The sequence below is a fragment of the Abramis brama genome, assembly GCF_963993115.1.
Source record: "Abramis brama genome assembly, chromosome: 25".
NCBI classification, from domain to species: domain Eukaryota; kingdom Metazoa; phylum Chordata; class Actinopteri; order Cypriniformes; family Leuciscidae; genus Abramis; species Abramis brama.
Genome location: NC_139987.1, coordinates 12,844,981 through 12,868,735, shown reverse-complemented (window position 1 = coordinate 12,868,735; position 23,755 = coordinate 12,844,981). Strand labels below are relative to the sequence as shown.

The window sequence follows — 23,755 nt, the reverse complement described above, 5'->3', positions numbered from 1 at the left end:
ATGACATAGAAGCGGGTGAGGTGGGGTAGACCGAGACACCGGGACTAACGCAGGACTCGACACCAATTTGGATTCATCCAGGTGCAAAACGACGTAATCGCTGAAAGGCATAAAGCACCGGAGAAAATGCTCATTAAAGAATTGTAAGTGCAGCGTTATTTTTGATCTGATTGTAATGAGAGCATCCTCTGTTCATGCAGCGCAGGTACCAGAGGCCATGGCGACATTGTAAACTTGACTTTCTGACAGTTCACATTTAAAGCCCTTGATCGCAATTATTTTTCAGGCATTTAATATACAAATGGCTTTGGTGATATTTATCATTTTACCTTGGCCTACAATACACTTTATATGTGTTTAAAACGTGTCTGTGACGCTTTGGCTGGTGCAATTAAAACGTGTTCCCTTGATAATAATAATTATTAATCAATTAAACGCTTTTAAGATGATTTTTGGAACAAATATATCATCGAGTGAGTTTAATTGTTTCTTCATTGTGTTATTGATACGCTCGTGAAGGTGAAACGAATTGAGCACACCGCGTTCTGATATTAAATGGCGCCTGTGTATTTATACTAATACTTTCAGAAATATCCCGTTCATCCATCACCATGTGGCAATGCGATAGGCTTAAGTTATGCCATATTCACATTTTCAGAACAACTGGATCCGTTCACCTTGCGCATGTTTCATTGAACCGCGCGACTAACTACTTGATAATACTCCAACCCTCAGTCCCCCGTCATTCACCTTTGAAATATTAATAACCTTTAACTGCCCACAAACAGAAGGCACTGTCAGAAAGGTCACTGAAACCATATGAGGCTCTCTATTCATCTCAAAACTGTGCAGTGCGTATGATATCACATATTTTCTGATGTCCCTGGTGAAAAAAAAAAAAAAAAAAAAAAGAACAAAAAAACCCCAACCTGGTCTGTTTGTTGGTTTTAGATGGGTTTTGGTTAGTGTGTGAATTGTTCAATGACTTTAAAATAATTTCTGTCAGTAATTTTCTGGGAGCCAGGTTTGTTTTGGCGCCCCTATCGTCAAACTATCGTAAAGACGTTTTCAACAAACAGGCGATTTTGTTATACATTTATGAGATGTAAAACCACTGTAATAAAGTGTAAAACATGACAGTAATTTTGTATGACGATTTACTTAGCGATCGAGCAGATTTACATAACGATCGAGCAGCTGTTGCTATGGTTACTCGCGCAAAGCTGAATTCTGTTCGCGTGCGTTTGTATACTATAGCACATTCTGAGTAAACTTCTATGGTGACTGTGTAAACCTAGGGTTATGTTCATATAAGCTGGGAGTTGTTGACCAGTTAACACAAACAAACCATCTTTTTCCTCTCAGCAGGGAAGGCTACGTTTTAAAATGAAAAAGGAAATGGTTTTAAAGCGGACACAAACGCAGTGCACATCAGGTTTCTCCTAATGTTTGCCCTTCTGAAATACCTTTTTCTCTTAAATTCCACTGTCGAGGTGTTCTTTCGTGCAGGAAAGCGCACACACACGTCTTCGGGATGACTCAGACACGAGCTGAATCCCTACAACGCGACGCATGTAACAAGGACACGCCGCTGTATTATCATCATCTGATACACAGGCATCTCTCTGACGTCACTTTCAACTACGTCATGGAGGTTTTGAGAAATAGAGAGGGCTTCGTAGAAAACGAGATGTCCGTTCTATAAAAAAAAAAAATGCAGCATATTGGTTTAAAGAATCATGAAATATAGTTTCAATTTTCATATTTTGGAAAATAGCCTACCGCAATAACAACCAAATAATAATAATTGGCACGTGTATTAAGAGGAGCAGGTTCTCTTGGCTCTAAAGTGGATGCTTGTACACCTCAGGTCCCTCAGGGTTTGCAGTCCATGGTACTTGATGCTTCCAATAATGCACTAAAAAATAACTTTCAACACTAAAAATACCCTGGGGTGAAGAATTAGACCACATAAATTGGAATGTGGTTTGAGTTTCAGTTTTGATCGGTTGTATTTAATGCAGATTACTGTCATAATTAAAATTCAAGCTTCATTATTATACATGCAGCTTTTATGACCTCATATTTGAGAGATTCATGAAACATTTGTTGTTTTAAATCAACAGTCGCGATAGTCTTTTTCTTGCCTATTGTGACATTTATCCAAATGAAACGTTTTTTCGTATGAGAAGGCAGCGCTTTTGATTATTGTAATTTGCTATTGCTGTGATGTCATGTGAGTGACAGGTTGTCCCGCCCTCATGCCAGTAGAGATGTTGCCTAAAGAAGTTATTTTGATTGCGAGGCCACATGGGCACATTTAAAAAATAAATAAAGAATGATGTGCACAGATAAATCATTTATAATAAATACATCAATATTCCATAAAAATACAAGACTTGTAAATTTTTATTTTGGTGACTTTAAAAATAATTTGTCACACCACACTAAATGACACTAGTGAAGGTAAACATGGTGATAAACTTAAAACAATTATAGGATATGAGATATCGTTATAAATGATCCATGGACACACTGTAAAAAAAAAAACCGTAAAAAAACGGCAATTTTCTGGCAGCAGGGGCGCCAGAAAATTTCTGTTAAAAAACGGAAAAATACTGTAAAAAAATGGTAATTTCTTATGGAAAAAAACTGTATATTTAACATTGGATTTCAGTAATATGATATAATGTTAATTTACCGTCCTATTGAAGTATTAATATCTGTTTTGTACACTGATAACCACCAATCACAGCAGTGATGAGAGTCACATGATCAATCAAAGCTCAACACAAGCAGTTCTTCCACAAGAAAGTTAATACTAATATGTATAGAAGCTGCACAGTGTCATTCACACAAACATTAAACACCATCATGGTAACACATGAAATTTTAAAAATGCAATAAACATTAATTTAACAACATTAAATGTAACATAAACCCCTAATGTACATAACTGATTAGAAAAAACGAAGAAAACTATGAAGAAACAAACATAGTTATTTCAACAAAAATACATCAAATGTGAAGCGTCTGCAATAAACATTAATTTAACAACATTAAATGTAACATAAACCCCTAATGTACATAACTGATTAGAAAAAACGAAGAAAACTATGAAGAAACAAACATAGTTATTTCAACAAAAATACATCAAATGTGAAGCGTCACAGGGAATTGTGGGAATGTCAATTTACGGTTTTTCACTGTAAATTATACGAGTTGTTTTTTCACTTTCAAAAACTGTAAATTTAACGGTATGTTACAGTAAATAAAAATTAAATGTACCGTTAGATCTATCACAGTTATTTACCGTATATAGTACGGAAACTTTCTGTTAACCAATTAACAGTTTTTCACTGTAGCATTTTTACAGTCTTTTACCGTTAAAATTACAATCATTTTTTACAGTGCATATTATACTTCCACTACCTACATTTAAGGATTTTTGCTTTTATTAGACATCAGTAGTTTGTGTAGGCTCTGTGATCTAAAGCAGTGACCTCTTGTTCTGTGTGTCTCCTACTCACGTTCCTCTGATCCAGTTTACCTCCAGGATCCAGACACAATGTCTGCTGGGTCTACTGATCTTATCTGCCATAAAATACCTTTTTAGTCACTCATGCCTCAACGTCATGGCAATTTTACAGATTATATGGGCGTTTTTTCTACTGTGATCACTTCTGGCCTGTGGAATTTTAGAAAATAAACTATCTTAAAACACTTTTCACTATCTCACTATAGTTTAATTAGTTTCACTAACAATATCCAACATATATGTACATTCATCACTTTGTCATTTTGACATTTTCTTTCCTGAAAATTTCTTACTAAGGCTAATTTATAGCTTTTATGTATCCTGAATACACACAATTAAATAAAATGTTTACACTTTTGACTTTATTCAACAAAATTATAGCTTGACCTGAAATGATGTTTAATAAAAATAATAATAATTGTGTTCATAAATGAATTTTTTCTTTATTTTATTCTCACATCATGTCTCATTTCATTTCAAGTTCTTTATTGACAACTGAAAAAACTTTACTAGTGGAAAAATAGTTGGTTGTGGTAAATGATGCCACAACTGCGGGATAGTAAAAAAATATTTTTCACACAATAAATATCAAAACGTTTTATGATAGTTTAACTTTAGATAATCAGTTTTAATGCAATGATTCATATTTTAATAATGGTTTTCCATGGTTTAAGATTGAAAGTCTGGCTTTAGGACAAGTGTGACATAAAATGTATAAAACGCATTAGAAAAGTTCCAAAATATATTAAGAAAAAATGGAAAAACATCATATATAAAATATCACATTATTATGTCCTCATCTCTGGCTGAATACAGTTTATTTTAGCTATATAGTAAAGTAGAGAAGCTGACCTTTTCTCTGAATATTGAATTTCAGGATCTATTTGTAAACTTGATTGTCTTGTTACTGAAACAATAAGTAAAGCCTGTCTTATACAGCGAAATGCAGCCATGCAGGCAAAGGCATTTATAATGCAGAAAGTAGCCAGGGTGTCATCGAGTACATGAGACACCGAATCCACCATGGTGACCGATAGTCCCTGTTCAGGACACAGGCAACGCTCCGGAGGGCAAGGTGACTCCTGCTATTAGCAGATGCTAACAGAAAACAGTAAAACACACCTGTGCAACCACAGCATTTGATAAATGGTGAGACATCACACTGAGTTTATGAAGCATCTGCTATATGGTCAGGACAAACTTCCCTCAAGTACAAAGGATAAAGATAAATCAACCTGTTCATAATCAATATTTTTGACTTGTTTTCCAGTAAAAATATCAAAATCATCATAACCATATTCTCATCAACGTATGAACTTCTAGCCAAAGATCTTCATGTCACCATGAAATAAAAATTGACAATTTTAAAAATTTTAATGGAATATTGCGATGATTTAACCGTGCAGAGTGTGCACATCATTATTTATTTTAATTCACGTGGCCTCATAATCTTTAATCAAAATAACTTCCTGTCCCTCTTGAGGCAACGTCTCTTCTCCGATGACGTGTTTACTGGCGCGAGGGCTGGACAACCTGTCACTCATATGACATCACAGCAATAGAGTGCTCCACATAGGGTTTTTAAAGAATCTTTGTTAAAATCATGAATTGAGAAATCAAATTTTCCTTGATCTTTTGAGAAGACATTGTACTATAAAAATATCCTGTAAGTTTCAACTTCCTCGGACCAAAAACAGCTTTTATTGAAACCAAGCTTAGAAAATTACTCGTTTCGGATTTTGTCACATTATTTCCATGTAGTGTGACCAAAGATCAACGCCTGCTTCTACATCATTGCCTCTTTAGCCCCGCCCACCAATTCATGCATGTCATGTAGTTAGTAGTACTGCCTTCACTTGCTATCGGAATTATCATAAATACAAATTTCCTAGTTAAAAAATGGACATGAACACCCTCTCAAGTCGTGTTCACCACTGGGAAGCTCTGGGAAAATTCCCAAGTTCCCGAGTTGGGCGTTCCCTAAACTTTAAACATGGTGGAGGGGAGAACGATTGTTGCTGTGACTGGTTTTCTTTATTCGTTTTTTCCACAACAGCTACATCGCCTTGTCTTGTCGTTAAAGTACTGTCAGTAAGACGCTGTTCGTTTGTTCGCTTCATTTTACTGCAAATTCATTTTTATACAAGGCACAGTTCGACGCAGGCTTTTCAGAGAGAAAAGATGATGCAGTGCCAACTACATTGGATCCGACAGTAATGTCGCAACACACAAGTGTGAGTAACAGTGTTTTCACCATGTGTCACTATTGCTTTGGCTGATACAGATCGTTTGATATGTACTGAGTATTTAAACTGTAGCTCCGCAGTCACACTGTGAATAGTTTGATTTGTTGTTCTTCCCTTTACTTTGGCATTTATGGGGTTAATGCAAATGACAGTGTAGGCCTATACGTTTTCACTTTATCAAAAAGGATAAACTATGAATAGCCTATAAGAACGACAGTGTGGAAAACAATGGTACATTCATTCATAATTCCATTTACACGAAACACTGTAAGTCATCTTTTGCCAATTATAAATGTGGTAACTCTAAGTACTTACTTTAATACGCAAAACAGTTAAACCAGGGTTGCCAACTTTGGGACTTTGGCTGGAGTGAGACTCTGTAAAACATCAGTGCGCGCGCGTAACCCTAACCCTAATTTTAAAAGTGTCAGTCCTTGTTTACTTAGTATAAACCCTGATTTATGGGGGGAAAAAAGAAGAAAAAAAACTAATAGAATGGAAAAGTTTTTTCAAAATGTACAATTAATTTATGGATTGCACTATAAAAAAATATAGATAGATTAAATAACAAACATGTAAAACAACAACATCAAAACAATAAAAAAATCTCAAAACAAAAGGGACACATAATAGTTACTCCACCTTCCCAGAAAACCACAACACAAGTTTCACACATTAGGCCTGTTGTAGCCTATGCCACAGTGGCAGTGTTGGCCTGCTTCACTACCTCTGCAGGAGGCTCGTATCTGAAGCAGGGTTCAATCCGTTCATGAACGTGCATTGCGTCTGTCACGTGATAAATGAACGAAAGACTCGGAAGGTTATTTATTTATGTTCAGTGTAAATTATTTTTGACAGCTTTATAATGATTTCTTAATTTAGAATATGATAAAGAATGCGTAGGTGGATGTGTTCGGGGAATTTGGCTGTTATAAGTATAACATTTAAAGGAACGAAATGACACGAAAAAAGATTCGTTCAGTGTAATGAACGAGATCGAACAAGCGAGTCAGTAAAATGATCCGAACTTCCCATCACGCACAGGGTGCCATCAAGTGACAGTCTGTTCCTGGTGTCAGTCTTGTTTAGGCCAATAACTGAAAAGGTTCGCTCAGCATCCACATTTGAGTGTGGCAGGCTCAACACAATCTGGGCAACCTTTGATCATTTGGGGAATTTTAAAATGCCACTTGCCCGATTTGACAAAACGTAATTTGTACCATGAGCCTATTTTTATTGAGCAATTCGCTTTTTTATTTATTTAACATTATATACATTTTATTTAATTGTGTGTATTTAGGATACATAAAAGCTAGCCCACATAATGCATGTCAGACAATGTTCGCAACTATAGTTGAAGTCTGTTCTCTCGGCACACAGACTGATTAGGCAAGGCTACGTCTGTAGTGAAAGGCACACCATTTTATTATCTGCTTACCTTGATTGTCATCCAAACTTTAAAACGCGCATCAGTGGGCTCCGACTCCGAACCTGTGCTCTGAACTCTCTCTGAACTTTTTACACGCAACTGACATATCAGGTGCAAGGTTTTCAGCGAATCAACGATCAGAGAATACTGTAGTTAGAATGTTGTAGGCAGATGTTACAGCTGTGGGCCTTAAACTCCTCTCCTGTCATTAATACGCTGTGGTCTAGTCATCAACAGAAAATTAACGGATTGAGAGGGGAGAAAATGGATTTTGGCGTGACATTTCTTGCGTGTGCGTGAGATTGATGCTGAAAGTGTGAGTGTCACGCCAGATGCGTGAGAGTTGGCAACCCTGGTTAAACAATCATAGCAGTGGGCGTTTACTTCCAAGTCTTGAATGCGGCACGCCCATCAAAACAGAGTGTTCGAAAGAGAGGTTCAAAAACAGGATAAAAAAATAGCTTATTATTTCTAAATTAGGATGTTTTTTGATGTAAAAATCTTGATAACATTATAAGTGGATATCAGAGAATATTCTATTTTTTATTTTTTTTAATTGCAGTTCATGACACCTTTAAAGCGTAAGAACCAATTCACCCAGTAACGAGGGGAATCATAACTTTGCAAACTTTGATTTAAAGCAAAAAAGTATATGAAAATCATACACAAATACAAAGGTACAAGACTGTGTACTTAACGGCTTTGGTGAGCGAAGGAACTACAATCCCATGAAGCATCGAGAACAGCATAATCGAAAAAAATATATAAAACTACTAATTTAAAAATGTTGACTATATATATATATATATATATATATATATATATATATATATATATATAAACATATTTTAAGAAATATGTATAAACAAATATTACATTTTTGAGAGCGTAGGGAGATTACATCATTCGTAGTGAATAGGGGCGGAACTTAAGAGCTCATTTGGCATGTTTTGCTTGTAGCGAGACTCTGATTGGTAGAATTTTCTGTACAGAATCATGGGTAATATAGTTTGTCACCACATATTCTGATGGTAAACATGATAATTTTTAAAATAAGTTGAAATAAATGGAGCAATTCCATTAGGGTCCTCACACCATCGGTGCTCGGGCCCTAATAATGCAGGTTGACGGCTTTAACAAAAGCATATAGGCCTACTACCACTGATTAACAACCTCGTAGCTCACTGTAGGGTTGTCTTGAAAGGTTTATAGGTTATCGTTAAAAATCAATTTTCTTATGGAGAAAATTAATGGAGTTTTTATTTCTGCAACCCGACTGTACAGCAATCCAACAACGCAGTAAATTTCCGATAGACTAAATCAAGTCCAGTCCTACATATTTCCCATCTTGTTCGAAAAGCCGATTCATTCACATATGTGTCACAATAGGAAAAGACTATCACAACTTCTGTTTCATTTTCCGACTTTAAAGGCAAACCTGGTCCTTGACCTCCTAACAAGCTCATGCTTCCTGTCAGAGAATGCCTCATAAGTCTGATGTAGACAGTCCTGAGGTGTGTGTGTTCATGTCATAAGGCAAATAATGAGAGAGCTCTGCTGGAATGGAGCGCAGTAGTGGTATTGTCTTACTCCTGTGAAGTATTGATTATATATGCAAGCTGCACAGAGTTTGGTACGCTGCCAACTACCATCCAGACACAGTACACAGATATTGGAGATGCTCTTAGGTTTGCTAATATGAACAGATTCATTTTGTATTATGATACTTTAGGCCACTATATATAACATTTGTTGAAGAGACAAAACTGTACATTTCTTGTCTATTACCACCCACTGCTACTTATACCAACGACGGAAATAAGCGCTGTTACAATGCTTTGTAAAGCTGCTTTGAAACAATCTATATTGTTAAAAGCGCTATATAAATGAAGGTGACTTGATCTATATTTTGACAATCTATATACTTGATCTATATACTTGACAATAGCTAAATATGTGGGAGAGCGTTGCTATAGTGTGACAATATTGTATTGCAATAGGTAGCACTTCAAAGTCAATACCAAATCAAAACTAGTTAGCACATTATTTGTAATTGAAATGGTTTAATGATAATATGGTTATGGTTACACTTAAAACATTAAACAATTGCCTTGAAATGGAGGGTATATAACACAATTGGGATTTTTCTAAACACTGTTTTCTACTGTGCATTGAAAATTATTCTGATCTTTATTGGTGACCAAATCAACTGTCAAAAATCTAGTCAAAATAGCAAATTATATATACAGTATATATAAACATGTATACATACATGTGTGTGTGTGTATAACAGTTGTAATACTTTTTCACAATATCACTGTTTTTGCTGTTTTAAAAGCTTTCAAAAACATATGGGGATGTTGCATTTAGTAGTTCTATTTTAAGGAATTGTCAAAATAATGGCAGAAGTAAAAAGCATCCTATACATTTCTAGAAATGTTTTAGAGATGTAACCACATGATAAAGCAAACATGCTCATTATTGTTTAATTGTTTTTCTTTCTCTTTTGCAGTCGAGTGATCCTGCCGATTTCTGTGGAGGAGGTAAGTGCAAATTTAGTGTGTGTGTGTGTGAGTGTGTTTGTGTACAGCACGCTGGTAATGACACTGATCTCAAACATTGTTTTGGTATGTGTGTGCGGTATCAATCGCTGATTTGCATGTGTTGAGTTCGGATGACTCAGTCTTAGCTCGTTTTGACAGCAGAAGAGTCACGATGTAGTTTCGTGATGCTCTCCATGTGCACTAAGCCACAGATCACTGTCGTTCAGTCACTTATGAGTCATTTATCTCAGCAAGAGGATGAATCTTTCTTCTCTCATGCTGTTTGATACCATACAGCCCGTGCAGAACCACTAATCATCACTTCTCTTAGTGTGTGCCAGCATTAATAACTGTGCTTTTGGCCTAGTCAGCAGTTCTCACACTTTGCTTCCTCTCTGTCTCTCATTCTTTCCTCTGCCCAATTCAGGCTGAGCATTCCCTGTCTCCCAGTCTCCTCATTTCCCATGATACTCTAGCGTGTCATTCTATTCAGTGATCTGGTCGTGAATATCTAATGAGTTACCTGATACCAACTCCTTCTGCCTTTCTTTCTCTCTCAGCTTTTCTCCTCGTCTAGCCTCATGCACATTTGTGATCTGTAAAAAAATTTAATTCAGATTTCACTTTTATGTTTGGGTTGGCAAAAGAAGTGCCAACCACCAAGAGTGGTGCAGGTATGATGTCAGAACCTGGAAGTCTAATTCACCGCAGGTTCCTTCGAGATTTTCCTATGGGGTTTTATAGTTAGGTTTTTCCATTTATAAGTAAAATAAAGCCGTCAAAGAACAAAATGTCAAAGTCTAGTCAAGTTATATTTACCACAGTCTTAATTTTACACATAAATCCATTATAAAACCCCATGGGAAAATCTCGAAGGAACCAGTCTTCCGAGTTCTGATGTCATATCTGCCCACTCCATTATCAGTTATTTTATACATAAAATGTGCAGCATGTAATTTTTGCACCACAAACGGCACCAATCAAAATTGCAGTCTGAAACAATGGTTGACGGGAGTGTGGATGATGGAGATCACTGTTTTGGCAGGTTTTGCAAATATTACACACTGCACCTTTAAGATCCAGTCAGATGATTAATCATCTTATCACATACAGTAAAGCACCTTAACTGCTTTTAGACTACCTGACTCCAGCAGTTTATGTCTCTTTAAATCATCTCCTAGTAATCTACTGGTATCTTTGGACCTAAATGTGCAGGTGGGATCTGTCCTGGGGGACAAACCCTCTCTCTGGGCTAGATTAAGCAAATTAAAGGGCTGCTTCAACCTTGTGAGGCCCCTCTTTTCATCTGCTCTGGTTTTTACATGCCTCAGCATATTCCGTAAAAAAGTACTGTCAGCCAAGATCCATTTAGATTATAGTATAATTAGTTCTGTCACATAAAATATGTATACTGTAGGACGAGACATTTTAATCTAAGTCCTGTCAAGTCAGAGCCTCCACCTAGCACCCAGTGGGAGTTTAAAAGGTTAAAAAAGACTTTTGCATTGCATTGCATTGATTTCATTAAGACAGCACAATTAAATGGATGTTGAGCAGATTGGATTCAAATTGAGTTGAATGAACCGAGGGTGGGTGAACATATCTAGTTTCACTCTTTCATCATCATTTTAATTGATCAGTCTATGTGTTTATTTAACCTATTTTACCCAATGTGTAAGCCTTGCACATTCTAGTTAAAAATGCCTGCTCTTACATTAAAAATGACACAGATTGAGTAACTTACATTTTAGGACCAATATTGTTTTAGAACCAATAGCGTCGTGTTCCTCAGCAACACGCAGTGTTGTTCTGTCCCTCATAGAATCAATTTTAAAACGAATCATTGAGTGAATGATTCAATTACTTATTTGTTTCTCTTTTAAATGAATCAGCATTTTGAACGAATCAAACTCATTCATAAAGACACTCACTTGTTGCCAACTTCTGGCACTACTAACTAAAATAAACAAATAATGTGACTAAAAGTACAGTAACCATTTGTTTTATTTATTTCTCTTAAAATATGTTCATTTTTATTTGTAATGGAGGATTGATGAAGACATTTAAATGAAAAATATTAGATAAATTGAGATATTAGAGAAATAAAGTTTCTTAGATTGCTTGAGTAGAAAATATCAAGGATTAGATCTTGAATCCACATTTGAAGAACAAAGAATTCTTATATTATATTAATTTGGCCTCTTGCTGCAAATTTAGACCATCTGTACCCCCCATCTTCATACAATTCCCAGAATTACCACTGGTTATTAGTCTTTATGATTGCGGATACAAATAAACGACAATGACTGGCACATTCTTTTGAGCACTGAGAGCAGCTCTTGTCAGATAAGCTCACATGAATTAAAGCCTTGATCCTTCATCTGCCTTCAGGAGCCTTAAAGACACGTTTTATTTGGCGGATGTTGTTTAAAGCAAGAAGGCAAAGTACTATTCCTGGAGTCCATTCATTCAGCAGGGAATGATGGATTAAGGACGCTTACTTGCTTAAGGGGGCAGCTGGGCAGTTTATGCCTCCTTGTGACACTCCCTCATTTCCACTCTTTTTTCCTCTTCCTTGTTTAGAATCATACACACACACAAACATCATAAGCTGTCTGTCAGTGTAGACATGCTGGCGCGTGAGAAATCCTTTCTGTCTGTTATCTTGTCGATTAGTCTGAGCTCACATCTTCTAGCCTGTCCATCACCATCAGTGGACTGTAATCAGGGCTTAACCAGACTTTCTTATAGTCCACACATATCACATGCTGTTCATTCAAAAAGATTACAGTTTTATGCAATGTCACTTTAAAAATAGATATATGGCACACAAATACGAAAAATAGCACATCCGCTGCAGACGAGACCCTGTCCGATGCTGTGTGTGTGTGTGTGTGTGTGTGTGCGTGTGTGTGTGTGGTCTGCAGAGTGAGTGGGATGATGGTGTGTGATGTAGGTTGGATTTTCATAGAGTGCTGCAAAGTGACGCATACTGCTACTGGCCTCTGATTGGTTGAGAGGAGGAGAGGAGAGACGAAGTCTCTGATTGGCAGAGGAATGATGACACTGCATGTAGAGAACCACAGTCTACACAGGGAGCATGAAACCTATCTATCTATCTATATATCTGTCTGTCTGTCTATCTATCATCTGTTTGTATGTCTGTCTAATGAGTGTCACCTCCTTCTCTTTCTTCTCTCCATTTCTCTCCTCTATCTTGCATTCTATAACTGGTATTGGCAATCTTCTCTGTGTCGTCATTTTCTTTCTCCTGTTCTCTCTCACACATACACTCATGTGAGGGCGGTGTGTTTAGGGCTGAATACCCGCATTTAGACAGTCAGGCTGTTTCTAGGTAAGATTCTGAAGGTGTTTTAGGCTGAATCTCTGCTGCTGGCTCAGCTCAGACTCTAAGTGGAGGCTGCGGATATTGAGCATGTGTGTCAGGACATTACATCTCTCAGTTTAACACATCTACCTCACAGTAGACCCATTTTACTAAACAATATCTGCAGATTTTCTCTTTTTATATTGTCATGACCATTCAAATTTGGGGGCATGTGCCAAGTGTATATTGTGAATGTTTTTTTTTTTTTTAATGATTTATTTTATTTATGCAGTTTTATAATTAAGCTGGAAATTTATTGTAGGAAATGGCAGAGGGGACCCTAGTTGGAAAACAAAGTAATATATTTTATATTTTTAAACCATAGATGCAGAAAGTCCCACTATATTTATGTATGAAGTAGTGTTTGGGGGCTATTACGTGGATAAATGTTGGAACTGGAATGTCTAAATCTCCAGTTCAGTCGCATCTTTTGCAGATCATCTGCTTTAAATGGAAAATTAGCGTCATTAGTATCATCAGCACTTTAACTACATGTTGTGTTATGGAAATCAGTCAGAAGGCTAATTATATGATTCTGACGCAAAACGTACTTCATACACCGAAAATGATAACTTTTGTTGAGAAAGTGAATCAGATGTTGATACATTACCTACTCTGGGGTGCGTTTCCCATAATCCATCTTTAGCCAACTGCAGTATGGTTGCAAGTTCCGTCGTTATCAGCGTAGTTCAACGAGTCTTTGTTTCCGGAAAACATAGTTTTACAGCATTGCAAAGTTGTGTGGTTCAACAGCTCTTGACCTGTGGTTAGAAGCATAGTTTCTTGTTTGCATGACATGTGGACTTAATAAATCCTTGTCTTGAGCAAAACAAGCAAGCTGACATTCAGTGCAGTCTGTAACTTTTATTTAGAATACATACAAATGTAATTTACGTCTTTTAGTTTGTCAAGAGATTTAAAGCACCGTTTTTGAAGAGTGCGCATGTGTGAACGTGCTCTACCACATAAGAACGAGTCTATTATTGAATCTGGAAATAGAGCAAAATAACTGAGAAAAATTAGAAATAGTCCTCAGATACCATGTCCTCAATTTATAGCAAAACATCTAGCATTAATTTGATCTCAACAGATTCATTAAAAGTAGTTATTACTCCACCAACTGTATGACATCATTAACCAACATGGTTAAGCGACCAATTTGCGACAGTATGGTTTCGGGAAACAGTCGTTACTAGCTAGTTGATTTCTTCAGTGATGCAACATGGTAGTTAAAGGTGCTGAAACAACGATCTCCGATATTTCAATTTGGACTGCAGTACCTATTTTAACCACTAGTTGTCATTCTTACAGATTGCACCTTTCGAGTTGCGTCGTTGTACGGGAAACGCACCCCTGATGGATTCAGTTCAGTGTAGAATTGAAACCGCTTACATGTATTTTTGAACTATTCATTAAGTCACTTGTTCAGGAATTGGACTAAACTGTTCTCTTAGATTGTATGTTAGTTTTTTTTTTTGTGCACAAGATGTTTCTTGCAGTTATTTTGCTGTATTTTTATTGCATCACATTCAATGCAGACTGCAAACTTGCATTCCCTTATCATTCATCTGTGTCTGTGCTTATTTGCAAAGTCTTTTTGCAGTTTTTACTCGGTATGGTGCTGCATTGCATGTGTGTGTGTATGTGTTTATATTCTAACTATATTCTCTACAGGATTATATGTGATTAAGATATGAAAGAGGCCATTGTTCTTTGACCAATCTGTTTATCAGCATAGATTAACAGAAGAGGAGGGAGAGAGAGAGAGAGAGAGAGAGAGAGAGAGAGAAAGAGAGAGAGAGAGAGAGAGAGAGAGCGAGAGAGATAGACAGGAGAAACCAGGATTAATATATGACTGTTCAAATATAACTGAAATACAACTCAGATTGTGGAATGTATGTATTTCTCTGTCTTACAGTATCAGGTCGGGCAGCTGTACTCCGTAGCGGAGGCCAGTAAGAACGAGACAGGTGGAGGAGAGGGTGTGGAGGTGTTGAAGAACGAACCCTACGAGAAAGATGGGGAGAAGGGACAGTACACACACAAAATCTACCACCTGCAGAGGTACTCACACTTACACACACCCAGACACATAAGTGTATTAATAAAATGTGCTAGATTCATGTTAAAATAAAAAAGGAATGCACTAAAAAAATAGGTTAATCGTTTACACATCCTCGCATCATTCCAATAAACCAGTATACTGTAACCAGTATGATCTTTCACAAGTTTAGCAAAATATCCTGGTTATTTTGTCATTTTGTGGGGTTAGGTTAAGTGCGCAACTTTACCCCCTAGGGTTGCCTAGTTTCGCTAGAGAAATAGGCGATCTGGCCTAAAAACAAGCCCAAAATAATTAACCAGCTCTGGAAAAACAAGCCTAAAATAAGCAACCCCTGGTTGTGGGTTGTGGGACTTACACACGTCACACAGTCTGCATAGGGATTCCCTTTAAAAGGGATTTTGTTCCAGTTTTCTATTATGTTCTGCCAAAAACACGGATCACTTTCATTTTTTTAAACCGTTTCTAGTCCCATTCAAAAACTTCCTTCTACTTTCCTGGCATGTAATTCAAAGACCAAAGGACAGATCACAGCACCACTTGCATAAATTAACTGAACTAAAATTATGATTTCATTGTCCCCAAAACTCATGAGACACATAAACTCCAGGCACTTTATTTTCCCTGGCTAAATAAGATGTAATTTACCAATATAATATGTATGCATTGATGGCTATCAATTTTATCAAGACATTCCTTACTGTTGCATCAAAAGCAGCTTGTAATGGCATAAACATGCTGAATCATATTACTTCAGATGGCAAAATGGACTGGTAAAAAAAGTAACAAAAAAAAGTCCATTTGTGGGTTCAGTAAATTATGATTCATTCATTTACAATAAAATTTCACAGGTTTGTGTACATGCCTGAATGCACGGAATTCATCTTGGGCTTTTTTTTCTTTTTCGCCTCTTTTGTCTCTTTCTGGTGTAAGGGGATTTTTTTGTTTTGTTTGAGCAACAGAGTTGGTGCCCTACGCAAACTGCGTACTCTGCGTATAGGGAGCGGCGGTACTTGTAGTCTTACATTTTGTCCTATGAGTGCCAACCATTAACAATTCCAAATACGCAACTGTATTCTGGAAAGAAACCCAAAAAACACAACATGCGACTTGCGAATCTTTAAGCGACTATAAGTATAAGTAAAAAAAAAAAAAGCCCACAGTTGCTTATAAGCGGACTTGGCAACTCTGGACACTCCCCTTTTCTGTTATTGGTCAGAATAACAGATAACCCCACCCCAAACACACACCATTGGTTGAGCCACTGTTGCTATGTTGATCTGGTTAAATTTCTCAAACAAACAGAGCAATTGGTTGGAGAAAGTATTTTAACAAAAAAGAGACACATTTAACTTTAAATGTGGTATTTGTAAAAAAAAAAAAAAAAAAAAAAATTCTACATCTCATTTGCATTTTTGCTTTTTCAGTAAAGTCCCATCGTTTGTACGAATGCTTGCACCAGCATCAGCGCTGAACATTCATGAGAAAGCTTGGAACGCCTACCCATACTGTCGCACAGGTAACACACATACACACACACACACACACACACAAGCCTACATTTCTTTTCATGTGCTCTTTGTTCCTCTTGCTTTCTTATTATTATGCCTTCCTATCTGTTTCTCTCTGTTTCTCGGGCACTGAATAATTCACAGTTTGAGCTGAGAAGGAGTGGGGTTACAGCACAGGAAACTGAGATTATACTGACACATTCCCTTCACATCATTCTCACAGCCACATACATGGCAGACTCCCCATTTGCTGAAGTCTTTTCATCAAGATATTTGTAAATCTTGTTGCAGTGCTACAGTTTTGCTTTTGAGTAAACTGTAAAGAGTTGATATGGCAAGTATTGAGTAGTAATACATTTTTTTTTATAATTTAATAGTATTTAAAATATCGAATAACAAAATTATTTGTCTGATATCTTTTTTGGCCAGTTGTTCTCTAAATCTGTAAGTTGTTAGAAAAAAAAAGTTTTTCAACTATAACCATCTGTCAGTGTCTACAGATACAGCAACATTGTAGTGTGTCAGTGGTTTTCAATTAAGCTCCAGCTTCTACATTTCCTTCACAGGAAAGGTCCAAACATCTGTTTCAGGAATCAATATGAAATTTCAGAAATATTCACTGCAAAAGTTGGCAACCTTTAATACCTTGTGTAAGAATAGGAAATACTACATCTTAAAGTTGCAATGAAACTGTAGTAGTGAGGGATCTTTTCTTCCATGTTGTGAGTGTAAAGTTTAGGAAATCAAGTTCAAATTCAAGATCAATACATTCTGATAAAGAAAAATTTGTCAAAAATTTCTAAAAATGAAACATGCATGGATTAAATGTTTAGATAAGATCAATAACATGCATTTATAGGGTCAAGTTAAATGTAATGCAGACTTGTAGTATTTATAATTGTCTATTCAAGCCTGCTTTCAAATATAGAATCACAAATAAAAGATAAAAAAAAATACCAAACTGACATTTTCATCAAAAACAGATTTTTTTGCATTTGTGTTAACAATTTCCAGCTGAGTTTTAATTGAACAGAGATCTTTAATGAGTTGATTTATTGTTTCTCATTAATTTATTGATTTATTGTGACTGTGAAACCAACAAATTGATTATGAAAAATTGTGGGACCAATCTTGTGGGATTTTATGATTTTATTTGCAGTGTTTTTGCTTCCAGGTTGAATTCATATGGACTAATATGAGATTAAATAAAATTAGGAATGGTCTTAAATGAGACGTGTTGTTTTCTTGAACAGAAATTGTCTAATTTATATAATCTTTCTTTTCTAATGCCTGTCCTACATCACTTCAGTAATCACTGTAAGTATGCACTGTTCACAAGTATACACACACTTAAGACTTTTTCTAGTACAACCTGTCATATGATTGAACAAACATGTTAAACATGTAGATGTATAGCACAAGCACATACAAACACTCACTGTTTGAGTGAAAGACAAGACAGTAACTTTAGCTGCAGTGAAATGAGAGAGGACGCACGTCAATGCAGTCACTCTAAAGTCTGTTGATCAGTTATAGTTTTATCAGTTTGTTCATTGATTATCTCTGTCTTAGAATGAGTATATGAAAGAAAACTTCCTCATCAAGATCGAGACGTGGCACAAACCTGACATGGGACAGCAGGATAATGTAAGTATTGTAATGCATGATGTTTGTGTGAACGCCACAGTTTTGTGTAAAACCTGACACTCATGTTTTCTAATATGATTGTTGCGTTCATCTGTATAGGTTCACGGTTTAGACCCAGACACCTGGAAGAAGGTAGATGTGGTGTACATAGACATCGCTGACCGGAGTCAGGTGGAGCCAAAGGTGAGCTTCACTTAGATAAAATAGTTACCTTCTCCAGTTACTTTCTAATATGATCAGTGTCATCTCTCTGTAGGACTATAAACCAGAAGAAGACCCCACTAAGTTTAAGTCTGTAAAAACTGGAAGAGGGCCGCTTGGTCCGGATTGGAAGGTATCTATAAGCATCCTTAATGACTGTGTACTGGTATAAAATTTGTGTAAATGTGCATGCTTGATGTATGAGTGGGAAGCTTAATAATGGGAGATTATGTACTAATGCTTAATGGATTTTGAATCTGTGTAGAAAGAACTACCTAAAAAGACAGACTGCCCACACATGTGTGCCTACAAACTGGTTACTGTCAAGTTCAAGTGGTGGGGCCTGCAAAACAAAGTGGAAAACTTTATTCAAAAGGTAAGTGCGTGAAACATCTACATTATGTGATTCATATTGTATCATATTTTCTGTAAGGACTTATTTTGGCGCTCTTTTTTCACCTGTCAAATAGGCTTTGTTCATATTGGCAGAATTTGTTTTGCTTTATCTTACTCGAATGTATTTATATTTGTTATAACCTGATCCAAACCACATTGATATGCACTGCCAATGAAAGGTTTTGGGGTCAGTAAGATTTTTGAAATACTTTTATTCTGTAAGAATAGTAATTTAATTGATCGAAAGTGACAGTAAAGATATTTATAATGTGTCAAAATATTTCTAATTCAAATAAATGCTGTTCTTTTGGACTTCCTATTCATTAAAGAATCCTGAAAACAATGTATCACTGTTTCCACAAAAATATTAAGCAGCACAACTGTTTTCAAGAATGATAATAATAAAATGTAAATGTTTCTTGAGCAGCAAATCAGCATATTTGAATGATTTCTGAAGGATCATGTGACACTGAAGACTGGAGTAATGATGCTGAAAATTCAGCTTTGATCACAGAAATAATTTACATTATATATATATGATTTTCAGCATCATTACTCCAGTCTTCATATATATATATATATATATATATATATATATATATATATATATATATATATATATATATATATATATATATATATATATATATAACAAAAAACTTATTTTTAAATTGTAATAATATTTAACAATATTACTGTTTTTACAGTTTTTTTCTTTTTAATCAAATAATACTGAATACTGACCCCAAACGTTTGAATGGAAATGTATGGGTTGAAATCCGTTTTTTGGGCATTTCGGTAAGGATAGTCAAAGTCTACTTTTTTAAATTATTATTATGGAAGTAAAATCAGTTGTGATTGCCATTTCATGTTGACTTTAAATTGGCATTTCGTGGCATCTTGTGGACTTCAGTTGGCCTGGCAAGCCAGACCTACATCATGTTAGGTCTGGCAACTCACCATAGACACGGCTCAATCCGAGGGGCGGGATAAACGGCTGTCTTTCAAATTCCCTCTGCATGCAATAGGACAGCTCTTCAACCAACCAGAGCGTTTTCCCAACAGCGGAGCTAGTTGATAGATTCAACTTTTGCCATATCTGGCCGGCAAAACTACAAACACATCTTCCTTTTTTAAAGAATGACTTAAGTGCCGTTCTTTGCTCTTTTCTCAAAGAAAAACTTAACTCCAAGTCCTCCAGAGTCGCGGCCAAAGCCGATTCGAAAGACTGTTCGCAAGCAGCAGCCATTCTTTGTTTTCAAGTAGCAGGGAACCGTCGTCACAACTCTGTCGTCATTATGTTAAGCCCGCCCCGCCTACTCTATACACGACGTGATTGGCCTGACCCAATTTAGGTTTTTGCAGCTCGAAAGTCAATGGAGAGTTGCTAGACTACCCTGGCTGCAAAATACATTTTGTTGCCGCTATATGGTGCGTCTAGATTTCTAGGCTAGACTTCAGTTAGAACTACACAAAATTCACCTTCCAAAATGAACTTTGTACCTCTTTCTTCCTTTAGCAAGAGAAGCGCTTGTTCACTAATTTCCACCGGCAGCTGTTCTGTTGGATTGATAAATGGATCGAGCTGAACATGGACGACATCCGCAGAATGGAGGAAGACACCAGGAGGCAACTGGATGAGGTCAGATGAGATGCCCTCCAGCAGAATTACATTTACACTGTCTTTGTCCACTATAAAATCATCCCTGATCTCTGTTGCTCAGTTTGAACTAGCCTTTATATGGTAATGATGAAAGCCAGTTATCCTAATGAGCAAATTGCTCTGAAATATTTTTGTTGTAGAATTTAACAGAAGAGTACAGACAATTGAATTCAATTGTTGTGAGATTAATTTTTGTTTATGTTCTGTTGTCACATTCGGCCCGCCACACATTTTCCCACAGTACAAAAACAATAACGTGTAACAAGGCAGATGAATAATTGAATGTAGGTCATAATGAGGTCCAGTCGCTGTGAACAAAAGGGGGAGCAGAATGAGGCAGGTCACAGTTCAGCGCTCTCAGGTGCCGTCCAGGGAATGAGTGACGTCATGTATTGGCGGCATCCCTAGTTTCTCACACTTTAAAGGACTATCCCAGAAATCAGTGTCTCCTCCTCGATTCCCACAAGCATTCCGTAATCTGTAAATCGATATGACAAATCAGCATAAGCCCTTCCTGAATTAAATCTTTAGCCCCTTCCTCTTAGTAAGCACACATGCATCTTTCTCCATTGCTGTCTTTCAGATGAGAGTGAAGGATCCAGTGAAAGGAATGGTGGCTCTTGAAGACTGAGGCTGCTCTGTGTTTCTGAATGCTGCTGTTCATAAAGGTAATTCATGATCTTTAGCGCCCCCTAACGTCATTTACCTAACACAGCAATTGAGAACTGAAAAATAATGTCACATTTCCTAGTTTATGGACTCAGTAAACTGACATGTTTGCGCTAATATACTATAATACTAACATTAATTATGTTGCAGTTTACATGGTATGTACAGTGTGCACATTTTGTGTATGCCTAGAATACTCCCACAGTGCATTGCACTTGAACTTTCATTGCCATTGTGATGCATGGACCGGATGTAATTACAGCCACAATCTCGATTTTGACTTATTGTTTGATTGAACAAAAATGAAAATAATTTTTTTAAAGGATGTAAGAAATTTTTTAAATGAACGTATGTATTTTCAAGTTGATAACCGTATGCCGCTTACATGGATTGTGATAAAGGTCATGTTCTCATGTACAACAATGCAAAATAGTACTGTTTGAAACAATAATGGTGGAATAATAATATCCCTTTTATTTTTGAACATTTATTTATGATATCTATATATGGTATATGTAAATTATTTTAAACTTACAGTTCTAAAGTTTGGGGTTGAGGTCTCTTATTGTCATTTATTTTATAAAAAAGTATGGTAAATAATGTAATATTGTGAAATATTATTACACTTAAAAATAACTGTTTTCTATTTTAATATATTTTAAAATGTAATTTATTCCTGTGATGCAAAGCTGAATTTTCAGCATCATTACTCCAGTCTTCAGTGTCACATGATCCTTCAGAAATCATTCTAATATGCTGATTTGATGCTCAAGAAACATTTATCATTATTATCAATGTTGAAAACAGTTGTGCTGTATAATGTTTTATGCTGTATAATGCTTCCTTTTTGAGTAAAAATATTAATTTCTTAAAAACTACAGTTTAAAAGTATTGACTCCAAACGTTTAAACAGTAGTACTGGACAGTATTTAGTAAGTAGCATACCAGTAACATAACTGAACTTAACTGTGGTGTTTAACTTTTAAAGTAATCGAATTCTCTTGTTTTCTCTCTTTCTCCTGTCATTGAATCTCTCTCAGTTTAGGCGGAGACCAGCAGCATCTCTTCCCTCAATCAAATCAAAGCAACTTGTCTTTTTAATCGGAATCAGTCCTTCATCCAGCCCTATTCGTGGCCGTTTGTCCTGAGTATCCTCCATTTCCTCCTTTCAGTCTGACAATGGAGCACATTGACTAGTTAAATAAGCTATTACTTGTCTGGTTCAAAAGTCATGCCCACTTTATGAAGTCTACCTACTTTATACTTATACTTATTACAGGGACGATCAGCAGTTCGTCATTTATGATGTCAAATCTTTAATTTAAATCTGGAGCTCGAAAGAATTGTGTTTTAAGATGAGTTTAATGTTAAGCAGATGATATTTGTGTGTGTGTATATATATACATACATATATACATATATTATATTCCGAATATCTATTGGCAGTGGAGTTATTGTGACAGGTGTACAAACAGGGTTTTTAAGTGATTGTTCTCCTTTTTCTTTCTTTTTTTGCGGATCAAGGCGTTTTTTTTCTGTTTTGTTTTAATCAATTAGTGAGTTGTTTTTGTTGCTCTGTTTTAATTTGATTCTACCCACTTTTAAATCTATTTACCAGCTGATCCAAGCTGTAAGTGTGTCTCTTTATAGTATAGTAGCCTACTGTAGTGTACAATCACAGTCCCTTCATCCTGACCCTTATTTGTAACATGCATTGTGGATTCATCTTGACTGGCAGCTGCTTGGTCACGTTAAAGCTTCAGACTGCAAGTACAGTTCATATGTTAACGCAAAACAGATGGTTTATTATAATCAGCTCAGCATTGCTACATCAAACAGTATCACATTCTTGAAATAAGAAGTTAAAAGTGTTGTTTGTTTGTTAATCAGTCAATATGAATGGTTTTCATTGTCCTCTCTTCTCATGCATAATTGCCTTTTGTGTGATAATGTGCTATTTTGCTCAAGTTATTTTATTTATTTATTTTAATAAAAGAACAGGTGTACAGTAGGCGTAGCTCGCCCTCTCTCAGCTGTTTTTGATTGGTTTACAACATCAGGTTCCGCCCTCTTTAGTCAGTGTCTCGACCGTATTGAAAAGAACTTGAAGAGTTGACGCTAAACCTTGACATCTTTCATAAAAGGTTTATTTATTGAAACCATATTAATACTATTAGAGAAAATGTTACTTTTCCTGACTATTCTGTCACTACCAGAAGTGGTGCTCAAGGAGGATATTCATAAATGTATTCTTTTTTTTCCATCTCAGCTTTATTTTTTATTGAAGGATTGATTTTCTTACTTCCCCTTTTATATCTTATCGTGAGGATAAAGGTGCATTTATCCAGATATTAGCAATAATACCTCCTTTCACAAAACCTTCCAATCAACATATAGCCTACATGATGTGAGATAGTGACTTTAGGAGTGTATAGTCAACCCCCTCAGAATGTTGCGTCCTA

At 36.1% G+C, this 23,755-nt stretch overlaps 1 protein-coding gene across 1 annotated transcript; it reads left to right on the top strand.

Moving 5' to 3' along the window:
- Positions 1 to 22,471, top strand: pitpnab (phosphatidylinositol transfer protein, alpha b). Its single transcript, XM_084104352.1, has 12 exons — positions 1 to 143; positions 9,726 to 9,756; positions 15,063 to 15,208; positions 16,634 to 16,725; positions 18,027 to 18,034; positions 18,290 to 18,364; positions 18,464 to 18,547; positions 18,621 to 18,698; positions 18,831 to 18,941; positions 20,481 to 20,603; positions 21,208 to 21,292; positions 22,334 to 22,471. The coding sequence occupies exons 1-11, from the start codon at positions 127 to 129 to the stop codon at positions 21,253 to 21,255; spliced, it is 813 nt and encodes a 270-aa protein (XP_083960478.1). The 5' UTR covers positions 1 to 126; the 3' UTR covers positions 21,256 to 21,292; positions 22,334 to 22,471.
- Positions 22,472 to 23,755: the final 1,284 nt, after the last annotated feature.

What these genes read in the sequence shown, in the direction of transcription:
- pitpnab (XM_084104352.1), top strand. An exon ending in GGAGTCAGGTGGAGCCAAAG is followed by an intron (nt 18,548 to 18,620) that starts GTGAGCTTCACT and finishes ATCTCTCTGTAG; the next exon opens with GACTATAAACCAGAAGAAGA. An exon ending in TGGAAAACTTTATTCAAAAG is followed by an intron (nt 18,942 to 20,480) that starts GTAAGTGCGTGA and finishes TTCTTCCTTTAG; the next exon opens with CAAGAGAAGCGCTTGTTCAC.